Raw genomic sequence first — 17,846 nt, 5'->3', positions numbered from 1 at the left:
CAAACTTTGTCAGCCATAACCCTCCTGTGTTTGCTTGTACTGGAAAAGTAGATGCCAAACAAGAGTGGGCCCAGGACTGAGCCCTGTGGTACACCACTTGTGACCGGCTTTGAGTCTGACATGGCGCCAGCAACTCTGACCCTGTGGGTTCTGTCACTCAGCCAGTTTGCAACCCATCTTGTGATGTATGGGTTAACATTTAAGCTGATGAGTTTTCAATGATACCCGAGTGGGGTATTGTATCAAGGCCTTCGCCAGATCGAGGTAGGCTGTATGGACTGCCTTTCCTCATCAATGGCTTTGGTGACTGTTTCAAAAAGTCAACCAAGTTTAGAAGGCATGATCTGCCTTTGACAAAGCCAAACTGGGATGGATCCAAAGTCTGCAAATTCCCTATGTCTTTATTTATGAGGTCCATTATGATCCTCTCCATGGCTTTGCAGATAAGGCTTGTCAAGCTAATGGGCCGGTAATTTCCAGGGTCGGTGGAGGCACCGCCTTTGTGAAGTGGGACCACAGTTGCAGTGCGCCACTCCTGGGTACGTATCCAGAGGTAAGACTATGATTAAACAGCTGTCCTAGCTGTGGGTTTAATTCCTCGTTGAGTTCGTGGAGCACACAGCCGGGGACACCATCAGGTCCCATGGATGCTGTGTTTTTGCTTTGGAGAGAGCAGTTCTCACTTGGGCGTTGGAGATGTTTGGGGGCTGCAATCGCTTGGTATAGATATCTCTCCTTTTGGGGAGGGGAGAAGTTTGCACTGAACCTGTCAGCCAGTATGTTGGCAATGTCTGTAGGATCAGTAATCTTCACATCATTTTGAACTAGTTCTGAGCATATCTGGGAGTTTCCTCCCAGGTTTCTAACATAGCTAAAGAAGGCCTTATGATTGTCTTTTGAGTCTTTAGCTATTTTTCTCTCAAAATTTGCTTTGGATGATTTTATGAGAGCTCTTAGTTTTTACTTATAGTGATCAAGGGTGTCTTACCTTTTAAGGATTTTGCTCTATCTTGTAGTAGCTTCCTCCTTTTGTTGTAGAGTTTGTTTATGGCTGGGGTCCACCAGACTGGACGCTTGCCTTTGGTACAAAGAGTCTTTGTTTTGCTTGGGATTGCCTTATCCATGCAGTCCTGCAGGTGCTGGTAGAAGGCATTTGTAAGTGATTCAGCGGCTTGAGTACTGTTTTCCGCCGCTCGGGGCCTTAGAAGAGACCACAATAGTCTTTAGAACTATGAAGTCGGCTTTTGAGAAGGTCTTTACTGTGGTCTTTTTATTTCAGGTGGGGTGGGATGAGGACCTCCAGCGAGATTAGTTTGTGATCTGATCTCACCAGTGAGGGGTATACTTCGTGTTGAACATTGTGCTCCCATGTTCGTGATGATGAGATCAAGTATGTTTTCTCCTCTTGTGGGATGGTGACTAGTTGTTCCATGGCATTTGAGTTTATGAATTCCAGGAACTTTTGGGCTAGGGTGTTTGGGCTTGAGTAGTGTTCCCAGTCTATATTAGGGTAATTGAAGTCACCTAGTATGATGGTGTTTGGTGATACATTTATCCCTCTAGTGTTTTCAGGAAGGCCATGTGAGGTTCCTGAGTTTGTGAGGGTGGCCTGTAACATGCTACAATTTGCAGAGCAGTCTTGCCTATGGTTAATTGCACCTGGATGGTCTCCGATGCATCGTGCGTTGCCACCAGTCTTGAGGTGTGGGTGTCCTTGATGAATATGGATACCCTCCTTTCTTGGTATTGTCCGAATTTTGGGACCGAACGCATGATAAGAGGTAAAACCTGATAGTGTTGGGGTGCTCTCAGGAGCCTTGAACCAGGTTTCTGTCACTGCACAGACATCGATGTTCTCCATTCTGAGAAGGGCCTCGAAAGTGCATTTTGAGATTTAGACTTCTGGCATTGAGCAGCATTACCCTTAGTTTTTTCCTTTTTGTGTTCTAGGGTGGTAGGTTTAGAATTTGAGCCTTGCCTAAAAAGGCACTATGGGGTGGCAAGAGCCTTTGCCAATATCCGAATCCCAGGGTGACAGGTGCAAGCCATCCTTGAAGCAGCGTGGCTTGTCCAGCATGTCATCCCAGGCAGACAGACATTGGATCCCCTTTGAATGACACCAGAGTTTAAGCCAATTGTTAAAGCTGATCATCTTATCTCTGTATTGTGGCATCATTCTTGGTGAAGGTAGGATACTGCTCAAGGTCAGGGTCATACCTGCCTGGGCTACATAATCAGAGAGCTCCTCAATGTCTCTTTTCATGTTGTCCAAGGAGGTGCCTCAGGTCGTTTACACCAGCGTGGACAATGACTGAGTCGTATTTGTACCTGCTGTTGAGAGACCTGAGTGCTTGCGTTATGTGGTGGATTCTAGCGCCCGACAGGCAGCTTACTGTGACCTTCTCCTTACTCAGTCTGGTGAGCGGACGCCAGTGTGTCTGACTATGGAGTCACCAATGACTAGTGTGTCTGGCATTGTGTTTGGCCTTAAGGGCTGTGACTGTTTGACACTCTGACTGTGAGGTCTATGTGTTGCAGGTGTTGTGTTCTGAGGTGGTGGTTGTTTGGGTGTCTGCTTTGGTGGCCTCTGCTGTTTTGGTAGATTTTTGATCAGAGCCACCGAGTATGTCTTTGTGTGTTTATGTGTATGATTTGAGGTTGTGATGGTACTATGTGAGACTGGGTCTATAGTGTGTGTGGTAACCTTCTCCTCCTGACTGGTCTTGCCAGTCCTATGTTGAGAGAGCTCAGCCTCCAGTTTGGCCGTATAGTTGCATCTCTCGCATGTATTTGTGTTTTGTGGGAGGAGGAGAGGGTTGTCTGTGTACATGAGGCAATTGTAACATTGCCTCAATATTCCCAGGTTCACCAGCTGAGCAGGAGAGGACACTAGCAACTGATCCTCGACATGCTAGAAGGACTAGACAAAAAACTTTAAAAGAGATTCCGGGGACGTGGTGACCGAGAAATGGGGGTTGCCTTTTTCGGTGCTATCTATAAGAGTGCCGTATCAAGGTAATAAGTACTGTAGGAGCAAGTGCTAGGTTTAACAGATAGAGAAAAGTCTACTTGGAGTCAAGTAGAGATGATCTTTTAGGTATTAGAGAAAGTGCTAGTAACAGGGATGCTTAAAGGTAAGATTGAAAAGAATGCACTCTGCAGTGTGCACTAGAGAAGTTAGATATGAAAGTAGGTAACTTGAGTTTTACCTGTTTAAAAAGTTAAGGTTTAGTGGAGAGTTACTATTTTAAAACAGCAAGATGGACTGAAAGGGGTGGTTACTTTTGTATTTTGGTACTATGAAATACTGTAGGATGGCCAATAAATTTAAATAATTGAAGGGTGGGATTTCAAAAGTGATGGTTTTGTGATTACTCACATAAGCCAGTGAAAGTAGAGAGAAATGAGATATATGGTCAGATTAACATAAGAGGCGGGCAATTAGAAAGACAGTGGTATTTAACAAGACAACTTAAATGGGTGGGAGGGAAGGAAAAAATTCTGCCTGACTCAGAACAGAGAGAGCTGTGGTCTCTTTTGAAGTTTTAATATGCTGTTAAAACAGAATGCAAGCAAAACACAAGGTAAAGAAAACAAACTACAGTATTCAAAATATAGAAAGGCAATACAGAAATACAAAAAATAACAGCAAACTAACCTTTCCTTCACAGCAAAGTGTAGCAGAGTCTGGATGAGCCTTTCAAGTGTCATTCGACACCTTTTCTCCAAAGGTCACTGGTTTTAGGGCGGATTAAGAGGCTGGCCAGTTATTGTGTGAATGCTCTGACCATTGGTAGGGTTGTCACATTTTCATATGGTCAGGGTGGGATATATTCAGGACACACCAGAATTTTCAGGCCACCACATACCCATGGTCAGTACAGGGTTTAGAATTTAATTATTTTCCTAGATGAGAGCTTATTCTTGTAGCAGTTTAGTTGCTTATTCTGTTTCTTGTAAGATTTACATATATTACATACAGAAATAACTGTTTTAGGCAACTGTTACATGAAATATGGTACATAGTTATTTGCTACAATCACATGCATTTGCCATTGTATCATTCTTGGTCAGGACACATGTACCCAAACAGAGACTGTCCCTCACAAAGTGGGACAGGAGGTACCCTGCTTATGTCAGCACCTTAATCACCCTGTATCCAACTGCCACTATGCAAATGTGTAAAGTATATTTTCTCGATAATTCATGTGGGGAGCCGTGCATCACGATCAGGTGTTTAATCCCAGGTAGTATGTTCTGCATGACAGGCTGGAGGCTGAGCAGTCTCGTTAACCACTACTCCACATACAACTTGTGTCCAGATGTCTACAGGACTGGACATTGTGTCGTGATACCAAGTCTGATGTTTATACAGGATACTTATCCCATGAGGGTTATCCAAAAATTGAGCAAGTCAATAACCTTCAATTTTTTAGGATTTATGAAAATGTGATAGGGTTTTACATGCAAAGGATACATAGTTTGCAATCCTGACACTGCCTAGGGTGAGACTGCCTACTAGATATGAGTAGTGGTCACTATGTGCAGATATGGCTGCACCAAGCTAGCAGCCCAAGTATGGCTGGATTTGGTGGATGTTCAGGAATGGGGGGGTTGTGTGATGTAGAGGGTTTGATGGGTATTGAATTATGCATCCAGGTGTGTTGTAGTTGGATGGCTCAGTTCTGTCCAGACCATTATGTGGGTATGTGCTGGTGACGTTTCTGTACATGTGTATCGCACATTTTAATATTCATATGTTTGTGTGATTGTGTTCTACAGTATGGCCTGTCAGGTTGTATTGCGGATGCGTATGTTTGTTCTTTGTGTTTCTTTCTGATTCACCCACTGCTCCCTCATACATCTCCAGTTCACCTATTGTGCATCCAACACAGTCTCCCCTTTGTGGATTATTACATTATCCACCCCCCCACATCCATATTCCACACACTCCATCCATCCCTTCTCTGGTTGATGGCCCATGGCATGGACAAGGGAACACATTGCATACACTACAGATCTCTGGTACCTGTATGGTTGTGAGGACTACTCTAGCATTTTTCACCTTCCACATGCTGTACATCACACACATAGGTACACGCAAATACTTATCTTTCATGACATGGTAGGTAGACCCGGGTAATACCCGTTCATCTTTGACCCATCCTGACAAGGACAGCTTGGACTGCAAATGGGCAGATTTTGGCTGAATGCTCTGACCATTGGTAGGGTTGCCACCTGTTCATATGGCCAGGATGGGATATATTCCAGACACACATCAGATTTTACAGGCCAACACATACTCATGGTCAGTACAATGGATAGTACTTTTGTTTTATGCCTAAATGTAAGCTTACTGTTGTAGCAGTTTAGATGCTTCTTCTGTTTCATTTACTTGCTTATTCTATTTCTTGTAACATGTAGGTATGTTACATACGGAAATAACTATTGTGTGTGACTATTACATGAGATGTGGGACATAATTATGTCATACGGTTGCAGGATATTTTACATTTATAATGGTTTTGGTATGGACACAACTACTCAGATGGGTACTGTCCCTCACAATGTAATGCAGGTGGTAACTATGACCATTGGGCTAGACTTAGCTATTCGCGGTGCGCTAACACGATGTGTTTTGCTTCCACTTGGTATAACTATCAACACTGCATTAGAATATGGGCATGAGGTTTTAAATGTCATTTGTTGGAGGGATGGGGACTCAATATTTGGTTACGTGCATTTGTGTTTGCTTCTTATTTTTGTGTTCGCAAGAACTGTCTTGCATGCTTTACATACGTTTCATTATCCACGGACATTGACAGGTGTGATTACTATTGCAGGCAGGCTGTAATATTCAGCATTTTAGGTTGCACGTAAACAGCCAACATGTCCACGCCTCCGTGCGGCACTTCGATACGCTCCATGCACTCGCGCACATTTCCTATGCACAAAGATGTGGCTGCAGTGTGCCTTCATTAATATGCATATGGTGCTACTGTGGATCTGTTTGCCGCACGGTCGGTGCAAGCCTAATGCCGGCCTTGCGCCGAGCTTCATGAATCCTGGGGTAAGACCTCACAATCATATTCTGTTAACTAATAATGCTTCTAATATCCTGTCTCTCCACTTTGCTAATACTCCTCACACATGCTACATCACTGTCAGGTCAAACTTCAACAAATTATTCCACCTCAGTTTCCTATACCTCCACATAACCATCTGAACCTGGCAGCTTCTCTAAAATCTCCCTGCAATTATTTCACTATAGATATATATATATATATATATATATATATATATATATATATATATATACATATATATCTATACCTAACTACATATATATATATATATATATATATATATATATATACACACACACACACACACACACACACACATATATATATATATATATATATATATATATATATATATGTTTCAGTATTCCAAGTTTATATATATATATATATATATATATATATATATATATATATATATATATATATATATATATATATACATATATATATGTCAGATGACTGAGTTTTCAGAAACGTGAAATTCATAAAGACGAGACCATATGATTGAGTTTCTGAAAATTCAAACATCAAAAAAACAAAAAAAAATACAATTTTTTTTATGTTTATTGAGGGTGGGGGGCAAGTCCCCTTGCACTCCTAACACCCACTGCAAATGATATATACCAACTCTGAGATCAGACTATACATATATATATATATATATATATATATATATATATCTATCTATCTATCTATCTATCTATCTATCTATCTATCTATCTATCTATCTGTATGCGTTTGCAAGTATGTCTATATATGTGTGTGTGTGTGTGTGTGTGTGTGTGTGTGTGTGTGTGTGTGTGTGTGTGTGTGTGTGTGTACCATGAGCAGGGACAAGGAGATGATCTCCGGTGCCCTAAGCACAGCCAGATCAGCAGGTACTGTTTTTAATTTAACTAATAAGGTCCTCGATAAAGGCACTCTTTTCTTACTGGAAAAAGGATTTAACTTCATCTTAGTCCAGCGGACAGATGTCACAGATGTGATCTCAAACATTATATTGTTTGCCAGGAAATTGAATTTAAAGTTTCTAATGTGTGATATTAATGTTAATAATAGTGCTAACCTCTGTAACCACTTAAAACAAATGAGTGTTTACAACCCTGCCTTAACCAATACATTAAGTGTGTTCACTAAGGTGTGTGAAGGTGAAGTAAGGAGCACCCTGGCCAAGAACCTCTTCCTCCACAAATGGTTCAATTTAACCCCAGACAAATGCACAGCCCTCTGTTCCATCTGCAACAATCCCAGAATCAGAATTATGAAAGTGGACATAGGTACGGGCATAGTCATTATAAGCCACGAGACTTACTTCAGAAAAATGAAGAAAGGCCTCAAAGTATACAACTGCTAGGGAGCAGTTACAGGTACCCAAGTAGCACAATTTTTCTTCAACATAGACTCAACCCTCATCCCCCTCTTGCAGGAAGGCTTCATCAGTGCCCAAGAACTCAAGTTTATAGAGGTAGACATTCTACACTTGGAGAAAATGTTTGAGATCCCCAAGGTCCACAACCCCCCCAATCTCCTGTTCAGACACATTGTGTCTTCCAGATGGACAAAAATGGAATAAATCACCCAATTCCTGGACTCTGTCCTCAACCCTATAGTCCAGAAGTCTAAGTTCTACCTCAAAAACTCATGGCTGTTCCTAAATGAACTCCATCAATACCAGCTTACCCCAGTGACCCCTTGCTAGTAACCCTTGACATAGTTGCCCTGTATAACAGTATCCCACACAGGGATGGGACTGATTTGGTTGCTGACTACCTTAGAACGTACATAAAACTAGGGTGAAAGAGGATCATTACCATCGGAGAACTGCTGCTTGTCGTCCTGAACAACAATTTTTTATCTTTGATGATGATCTACCAGAAGACCGATGGCATGGCATGGTGCTTCAACAAAGTATTAGTTTAAGGGTGTGTACACTTATGCAACCAGCTTATTGTACATTTTTTTATTTTTTATATTTTTCCCCCTAACAGATTTGTTTGTTTTTCAATTGAATTGTATAGGTTATAGGTCACATTAAAGGTGAGAAAAGTTTTGAAATGATTTATTGTGGACTCATTTTTTTATATCACAAAAACCTATATATATATATATATATATTCACAGCAAGAGGTTCTCTGGTTCAATCATTGACTGGGGTGCCTTCTGTGTGGAGTCTGCATGTCCTCCTTGTAGTTGTGTGGGTTTCTTCCGGGAGCTTCGGTTTCCTCCCACGTCACAAAGACATGCTGTAGGTGGATTGGACACTCTAAATTGGCCCTAGGTGTGAGTGTGTGCCTTCTGTGGAAGGTTGGGTGCCGGGCTGGCAACTCGACACTGTAGACCTCCACTGCCAATCATGAGTGGACAGGTGATCCGCTGTGGCGACCTCTAACCAGGAAAAGCCGAAAGAAGAACAATTAGTACTTTATATTTTTATAGACTCTGGCAGTGCTGAAGGAGTATTCCTATGTTGGGATGTCATCAGATGCTAAAATTATGGTGTTTTTGTTGACTTACTTATTACAATACTATCTGAAACAATTTTTCTACAAAGTAATGCAGCTAAAACACTGTAAAACAGTCAAAGTGCATCCAACCATCCAATGAAATAGATACATATATAAATCAATTATGGCCTCCTATTCATACAAAAAAAACTGTTGTAGTTTTTAGTAATACCCTTTATTTATGAACACTAATTTAACCTGTTCATGGCAACATTTCTTTGAATAGTTTGCAACTGAGAATTTTCATCAAGGAAGTTAAAAACAAGTTGTCTAATGTCCACTAACGCAGCATGAGTTGATGTATTGCTAAGAAAAGCTTTTTTAAATAAATGTTCATTAGTACTGCTCAAGGAAAATGAGATCTACAGAGGAAAGTAAACAAAAGTGATTTTTATTTATGGTTAAGCCAAATGTAATAACATTTAAACAAATCAGCTTTCATTCATTAGGTCCACCCTGTTTATTGTGTTTAGTGGCCATTAATGCTAGACTCTGGACAGCTTTCCATTTTTGTGTTTCTAAATTAATTTTACATTCATTATGATAAATTTAACCAAAATAAAGCAGTTTAAGTTTATGCGTATTTATGTATGATTGTGTTCCATGTCTGCAAAGTGAGGATTCATCTCTTCACAGCTCTGAATTAGATTAAGCAGGTATTGCAGATGAATGAATATATAATATATGCTGCTAATAATAATGATTACCTTTTCAAATGTTGTTTAAATGCAGCTGTTCGTCGTTCCTTAGCTGATTCGCGATCATTTGGATAATAACTACTTTCCAGATCATAGATAGATTCACCATTCTGTAAAGGGCAGCTGCACTGATTTTGTGGCACAAACCTGCAGTATGTTAATAAAACAGTTTTTTGATTTTTCTTTTATTTTGTATTTTCTTGGCACAATAGTACAAATATAAGCAAATATATTTTCAAACAATTAAAAGAACTTAACACATTTATGTATGATTTTTTATTGCATAGTAATTTAATTGTAATAAGATGAAAACTAATTTAAATATTCAGATAGAAAATAGTGTGTTAATATTACCATTGGAGATGTTAAGTGCAGCTGATCCAAACTAAATATATGACATTCCCTCTTCTGATAATTCAAACATTTCTTTTATTATTGCACTAACTGATAATCTGGTCTGCATGTTTCACTCTTCAGATCCATCAGAGTAATAGGAATGTAAACTGAACTTTGTTTGTCCTGCAAACTACTGCTTTATTATTACGTCAGATTTTTTTTTTATGTTGTCCATGTGCACGGAAGGCAAAACCTTAATCTCTTATGAGCCATTCTGTAGTCTTTAGTACTCATTCATACCTGTGATGTCCTTATTGCAATCCCCATTTTCTTTTTTATAATTTAGCAGGGGAAAAAAAGAAGGAAAACTGCATGCACTAGAAATACACTGCAGGGTGATGAGCACAAAAATGTCAAATTCAACGTTTTACCTGCTAGTCCCAAACCCTGTATGTAACTGAAGTAAAACAATTAAACTAATGCCATATAAATACAAATATTACACGTTTAAAGCATTATCAAGTATAAATGCACCTGGGAAAATTAAAAAAAAAAAAAAACATTAACATGACAAAAAAAACTGCAATCATAAACATATGCATTCACTAAACATGCAATATAAATGTAACTAATTCATAAAGACTAGTCTTGTTGAAAATAGTACAGACCAAAAAGAAATGACTGATTGCAGACCTAGTTCTATATGCTTAAGTGTTCAGTCCAGTCTTTACTGTATAAAGCTGCTGTTCAAAAACATAAGCAACAGTCCAAGCAGCTTAACCTAAATCATCATAATCAGCAAGGAAAGATTAATCCAGAAAGTAACCAAATATCTAGAAAGTCCAAAATTCAGACTCAATGATGGATCTTCACAGGGAATCATAGAAAAAAAAAAATAAATAAAAGTTAAGTTTCTATGGCTTTGAACCATTGAACTAACGGGATGGCATACAGTCTTCAAAAAAGGTCAGTTGTAAAAAAGAGTGTGATTATTTATTGAAAAAATCAGTCAGAACAAGAAAAGTGCTAGAAACAAACAAGCTGGACATAACAGCAGAAACAGGAAACCAGTATCCTGAGTCCATCAAAGTAAAGGCTCAACCATTTAAATATCCAGGTCTATGGCAACACTGCATGAGTTTATAAAGGGTCATCATCATACTGAGGGGAAGCCAGGTAAGCTGTTCAGTAATACAGTCAATTTATTAATTCCTGAATCTGGTAATGCAAAGGCTACACAAAATTAGGGAGATGAATCTGATACAAGGATGCTACAAATAGTAGCAAGGAGAAAAATTCCAAGAAGACCTGAACCATATCGATGGTAAAGTTAGCTTTATAGTCCTACAGCAAGACATTTTATGAAAAATATGAGTGACCATAGTACAAACTTCTAAAAATTATAAAAAAAAAAAAAACACTCAAGTACAAAGACAGAACTCACAAAATAACTGTTTGATGTTGTCCTAGGCTGTCAGTGGCTACCATCTTGGAATGCATTCTGGATGACAAAGCTTAAAAATAAATCATGATAGCCTCAGGTCATACTCACATTCTATCTTTAAATGAATTATCAGCTGGACAAGTATATACTCCTATATTAATGTACCTTTTGGGCTGAACTCCTAAAGATCAGGTGTAGGATGACAGTGCTGGGTAAGGAGAACATAATTTTATTGAGCCAGCTCTAGTGATTTTTCAAATAAAGTGCTATGCCACGTGATGCAGCCTGCACATACTTTTAGGATTATGCATAGAAAGCTGTCAGTGTTTGCCACTTTCAATACTCATTACTTAAGAACCTGAACAATCAATTTTTTTCCGATTATGTCAAAGTTAAGTTGAAGTTAAATTTCTTTGTTATATTTACTATATTAGACAGTGCATAATGTATATATTCTTACTGTAAAAAGTAATGACTATAACCTTGTTTCTTGCCTCTGTGGACCCAGGTCTAGTGACCAGTGTACTTACCTGTTTATCAAATTGAAATAAATATGAAGACTAGTTGCTATATATGAAATTTTGTATAAAATATTGTTCGATGAAAAGTGTTTTCAATGCTGTTTTTTTCAATCATTTGTAATTAGATGAAAAGATAGTTTTGACCAAATGTCATAAACTCATATTCTTCTATAAACTTTACTTCATCGCTGAAGTACAGTGGGTGCATTTTAAATAAAATATTTACACTGCTGATGTCAGAAGACATCGAACAGCAGAGTACCAAGTACAGTAATTAAGGGAGATTTGTGCCTGTGCATATAACTAGGGTTTAAGGTTAACGTAGGGCATAGACTTAGTTGTGTCTGTGTGTGTACTGTGTGTGTGTGTGTGTGTGTGTGTGTGTGTGTGTGTGTGTGTGTGTGTGTGTGTGTGTGTGTGTGTGTGCGTGTGTGTGTGCGCGTGTGTGTGTGTGTGTGTGTGTGTGTGTGTGTGTGTGTGTGTGTGTATATATATATATATATATATATATATATATATTGTAGTACATTCATGTGAGTGCTTGGAATTTAGGGTTAGAGGTAAGGTTAAATTAGATAACAACTGTTATGACTTTGGTGTGCATGTATGTATTGTGCATGTGTGCTATCACCTTTCTTGTTTAGTGATACTCCTTGAGGAAATGTTTTTGGTGAGGTAACATTTCAGACTGACGTTAGGGGAAGGGGCTGGATAAGGATTAGGGTTAGAGTTAGCACACACGAGTAAAGTGAGATGGGGTGAGAAGCTCCCTTATCTACCTTACTTGTGTGTAACCCTAACCCTAACCCTGCCCCTTCCTCTATCCCCACTATTCAGACAAAGGAGTTCTATCTGTCTGTGATACAAGGGATATGGTTTATTGTGTAATGCAGGCCAATCACTAAAAGAAAGTAGCTTCTTTCCTTTTTTTGATTGGTTTGTTTTCCTTTTATTTTTTTAATGTTACTCATTTTCAACATGTATGTAAATTAATGTTTTGAATGTTGATGCTCCTACACATCAGTAATCCCTATCATATATAATTTTATATATCTGTGTGTGTGTGTGTGTGTGTGTGTGTGTGTGTGTGTGTGTGTGTGTGTGTGTGTGTGTGTGTGTTTGCGTGTGTGTGTGTGCACGTATAAATATACATAAAGGTACTTTAAAGTACTTTCTTGCTCATTCTCTCTCTGAATATATGGGTACCGATGCTCTGGTTAACAGCATGTTTGGTCAACATCTGTGTAGTTGTCGGCTTTTGGTCAACTAAACAGATGGTCGACAGGAATTTTGAGGCTTAGGAATATTCCCTTTCCCCGATTCTGTATTATCTCAGAGTTAGTATATACAAATAGCTAGGGTTTTGTCCTGCTGCAAAATATTTTTTTTTTTTATATTTTATTTTATTTAGGTTTTGCATGTATTGAGGTATTTCTTGGTGCATAGAGCATCAACATTCATGTTTTCAATGTATTGCAGATTCTGTTTTAGTTGTCAACAGATGTGAATGTAAGCATAATATTAAATAATCCACACACAACACAACATGGTATTGCCCTAGGAACACCAACAAGATGACTTAGAAGACAGGTACAAAATTTATACAAAACTTAAGATAACCAGATTTATTTGCACAAAAGCAATATATATAATAATTAAAAGCAAATTTTCTTTTTACAGATTTATCTTATGCTTCCTATATTCTTAGTACTCTGTGCCACTCTTTCTAATCTTTCTGAATCTCAAACAAGCAAGAAACTATTATACTTAAATTATTACTTACCATACTCCGTCATAGGAAAATAATGACTTAAATTTGTCTGCCCGCCAACTATATACACGATAGGGAGCCACCATAAATGCAGGATATGATCTTTGTTCTACTGTAGAAATATACATCCTCATCAAAATGATGTATACCACAACAAATAGCGTGATTAATAAGAGGCAGGTATACCTGTTATGTAAAGAAATAACAGACCATTTTAGAGGTGGCATTTTAGAATGAAAATGAAGTATTATTACAGGTTTATTTATTGTATCTGCTGGGGTATTTGGAGCAATAGATTGGAATAATTCAGTCTAAAAGCTGTCATTATATACATGATGCATGTCAGTTGATATTGTAAGCAAACATACTAAAGAAGTGAGATGATATAGTCCTTAATGTAAACAGGGTCTATATTATATCATCGAACACTTAAAAAAGCAAACGCTGATTGATCGACCTAATTTAAGCAAAAGCTTACAATCTCAAACTGTCAGATCAGCAATTTTTTTCCCAGGGAAAAAAATCGCTGATCTAAAACACATACACAAAACACAAGAACACCAAACAAACAGAAATCCACACACATACACCTAAAATCTGATACCTAACCCTACACTAAACTATGCACACACCACTAACTACCCACTTACCTTAACCCAAACCCTAACCCTAAGGTCCGTCACTATCGCACACTCACCTCGCTCGCTCCCTAACTCTAACTCACTTAAATCCGCCCTAACCCTCATGTCCACTCAATCGCATACACACCTAACCCGAGCCCTAACCCTAACTCACCTAAATCACCCTAACACTCACATCCACACAATCGCACACTGACCTGAATCCGACCAGTAACTTTCCACCATAACACTGAAAATATCGAAGCAACAGAAACGGGCAACCAAATTCTTTCCCTAGGAAAAAATTTGAGTTTTTGCTGCTTCGACATTTTGCAGTTTCGCGAAAATAAGTTCGATCAATCAGCGTTCGCTTTTTTAAGCGTTCGAGGATATAATATAGACCCTGTAAACAAATATTTCTACACTGACTACATAAAACAGAATGTGAAGCTGTGATAACTGTAGATCTCTGCAGTCTTTCCTGATAACAAATACAAATAATATAGGATTAAAAGAGATGAAGGTCCCAGAAAACAAATTCTGCAAATCAGATAGTAAAATTTGCATTTTCAGTCCCCTTCCATCTGTAACAGTACAGAATTACTAGTATTAATAATCACCTTATACCACACCAAAATTACACAGACATGTCAAATATAATTATGTTTCTCATTGTCAAGATGTATTTTGAGAAATGCAAAAAATACTAGCATTGCTGTCTTTTATGCCTTTCACTAACCCTGTGCCAAAAATAATGTATGTGAACTACTGTAGCCAAACTGCAGCAACAGACAGGATAAGCCTATAAATGGGAAATTTCCTTTCTCTCTTGCTTAAAGTCACACCTGCCACCCGCGGATTGAATTTCAAAAATACTTTGGGGCTCAGTGGTTTGCATTTTGACTATATTATTTTTACAGAGTGTTTAACATAGTTCTTTCCTTTGTATCTATTAATGCTACAATGAATTTTCATTTTCTCATTGTGGCCCTTTTGTGTGACTCATTTGCTATACTGCATATGACAATTTCCTCAGTTCATTTTAGCTATAGACCGAATCACATATTTTAATAACTATTTCTTCCAACAGAACAACCCTTTTTCATGTCATCCTATGAACTGTTCTACAACTTATTTATACATCAGTGACCTCACCCATACTCTTTAGAGAATATTGGTGAGTAAAATCACAAATTCCTTCCCGCCCTCATTATTTCCTGACCTTCTCTCTAATTGTACAAATTGTATCTATCTTCTCCTTTGTCTTCTTTCTTAACAACATGCAATGATGTAACACAGTTAACTTTTCAGCTTTTTGGGGTAATCTGTTTTCAATGAAAAAGAAATAAAATTTATTTATTTATGGATCCAAAACATTCACTTTTTTGCTAAGCATCCATAGAGTGAAAAATTCTGGGAGTTGCAAATGGACCCCATTTTTTCTACCTTAAACTACACACACATATATATATATATATATATATATATATATATATATATATATATATATATATATATATATGCATTTCTTTACTTCTGCAGCTAAATGTCTTCACTTCTTTCCATATTCATGTGTTAGGCATGAGCATCCCCTGAATTGTTGCATTGGTTGCTTTGCCACCTTTAGCCATCTGAATGGGATGAGGAGGCTTGCCATCACTGGGCAATGAGCATCACGGATGAGGCAGCACAGAAGTAAGGTCTCATTCTCAAAAGCATGAAATGGGGCAGTAGACTGCCACATTTGCACTGCAGGTTCTCTGTGGTATTTGACATAAATATATCCTAGCCATCTAGTGGTTACAGACCACCTGCCCAGTTGTAATCTCATATATATATATATATATATATATATATATATATATATATATATATATATATATTTATTTTTTTTTTCCAGTGTTGGCATGATCCTCACCTATGCCAGGCATATTGATGGTGATGTGTGTGCATTTATGGAGCCAATGATGCCTGGAGTCTGTTGATATCATTAAAATGTTTCATTAATTAGGTTTTCTATTTAAATCTGAGACATAATTGTTTATATTTCTGCAGAGACTATCAGGCACTATAGGAACTGATTTAGGATACAACGTACCAGTGTCTGTGATATTCCAGGTATGCCTCTCTAAAGATTCTAGGACCAGGATGGCCATGTCAGACATGTTGACTTTGTTCTGTAGTGGAATGTGTTCCCCTCTAGCATCGCCTTCCTCCTTTCCCTTGCCTATACAAAATCAACAATGCTGTTTTTGCCTATTAAGGCTGTGCTTTAATATTTACTTTGGAAAAGACTTATACATGCTGTTCAGACACTCACCTGGTGCTGATACATCTGCTTGTCCTTCAGAAGTTATTCAATTGATGATGGTTACATTTTTCTCCATTGCATATATTAAAACAGCATGTGCTCTGCTTTGCATTGGCTTTCTCACTTGTAATCCCTATCCCCTTGGTATTTATCATGCATCCTTTTTAGAGTACATAATAGTTTTATGCTTGTATTTATGGTACAACCACTGCATTTGCAAATGTAGTATGATGGTGTACCATGCCTTTTACAATGTGTACTCCGCTATGCTATAAGGTACATTTTCCTATAGTCTTTGAGCTAATCAGTAGTCTTCATGTGCTTTTTTATTAATCTCTCTTAATATCAGTAATAGATTCCAATAAAATAAGAACACATAATACTAAATAAAACTGAACAGTGCAGAATTTAAATGAAACACATGTACTTCTGAATTAATTATATTATAAATTAATACAATTATTATATTCCTTTTTGTATGATCACTGGTTATGCTGTAATCAGTTGCAATAAAAACTGCCAATATAAACATACAAGTGTGTAGCCTGTTTTACACATGAATAAAATTTCCAACACACTAAAGAAATTCTATTTTTGAACTTAAAATAGTATTTTTAAGTCAAAAAGTTATTTTTTGTCTATTCTTATGCTATTATGAGCTTGAAATAATTCTAACATTGTGCTCATTCTGAATACTAAGGCATTATTAATGAAATTACAGAAATTATACATACCATATTTTTTCAATTGCATTTAAGGAGTGGAATTTCTCAACTAGCCAGCAAGTTTTATGGTTATGAGGCACTTCTGATTTTGAAGGAGAGTTTTTCTCTTGAGTACATTTAAATATGTGGAAGAAAATTATGTGACCCAAGACAATCATCAATATTAGAAAAAAAAGAACAATCCTGTTATAAAAAAAATAAGACATGTCAGATATGTCACTGTAATATTCTGTCAGATATGACATTTTATTTGTAAAGCATATTGTATGAGCAATATTTCAACTTCACTATTACCAAATCAATGTGTACTTTTTTTGCATGAAAAAGTCTTTAGTTTCTGCAGGAATCATCTAATGTACACTGTTTACTAATATTATTCAGTGAAAAATTCTAAATATATAAATGTAGCCATCATAACTGTAAAGATACCAATTCATAAGTTATTTAATGTGCTCATGAGATTATGGCCAGGATTCAGAGAATATTATTGCTTCAAGACTATTCCAGCAATGCAGTATTACCCAGTAGTACAATGACAATAATCTGTGATTCAAAGAAGTTAACATAATTTTAGCAGCATCTCATTAGTGGTTTATTATGTCATTGACTCAAACACTGTTGGAGGTACAAATGCTAGTGCTTCCTCACCATCCCCTACAATGTAGTTGCACAGGCACCTTCAAACATATACACACACAGACACACACACACACACACACACACACACACACACACACACACACACACACACACACACACACACACACACACACATTCACCCTTGTGATGCCTCTCAACTGCCCAGCATTTTGTAGAATGCCCACATTTTT

The 17,846-nt window shown here is 37.6% G+C and overlaps 1 protein-coding gene across 1 annotated transcript in view; it reads right to left on the bottom strand.

Moving 5' to 3' along the window:
* LOC122804215 (beta-1,4 N-acetylgalactosaminyltransferase 2-like) overlaps positions 1-17,203 on the bottom strand; it is a 432,284-nt gene extending 415,081 nt beyond the window's left edge. The window contains exons 1-3 of the mRNA XM_044073916.1: positions 17,026-17,203; positions 13,373-13,546; positions 9,298-9,435 (exon numbers count right to left, since the gene is read on the bottom strand). Of these exons, the coding sequence (XP_043929851.1) occupies positions 9,298-9,435; positions 13,373-13,546; positions 17,026-17,174 (461 nt within the window). The 5' untranslated portion in view covers positions 17,175-17,203. The remainder of the gene's footprint in view (positions 1-9,297; positions 9,436-13,372; positions 13,547-17,025) is intronic.
* Positions 17,204-17,846: the final 643 nt, after the last annotated feature.

Source organism: Protopterus annectens, chromosome 6.part0 (assembly GCF_019279795.1).
Source record: "Protopterus annectens isolate FY-2018-M chromosome 6.part0, PAN1.0, whole genome shotgun sequence".
Classification (NCBI taxonomy): domain Eukaryota; kingdom Metazoa; phylum Chordata; order Ceratodontiformes; family Protopteridae; genus Protopterus; species Protopterus annectens.
The sequence above is the reverse complement of the archived record's forward strand: the minus strand, read 5'-3'. Positions and strand labels throughout refer to the sequence as shown.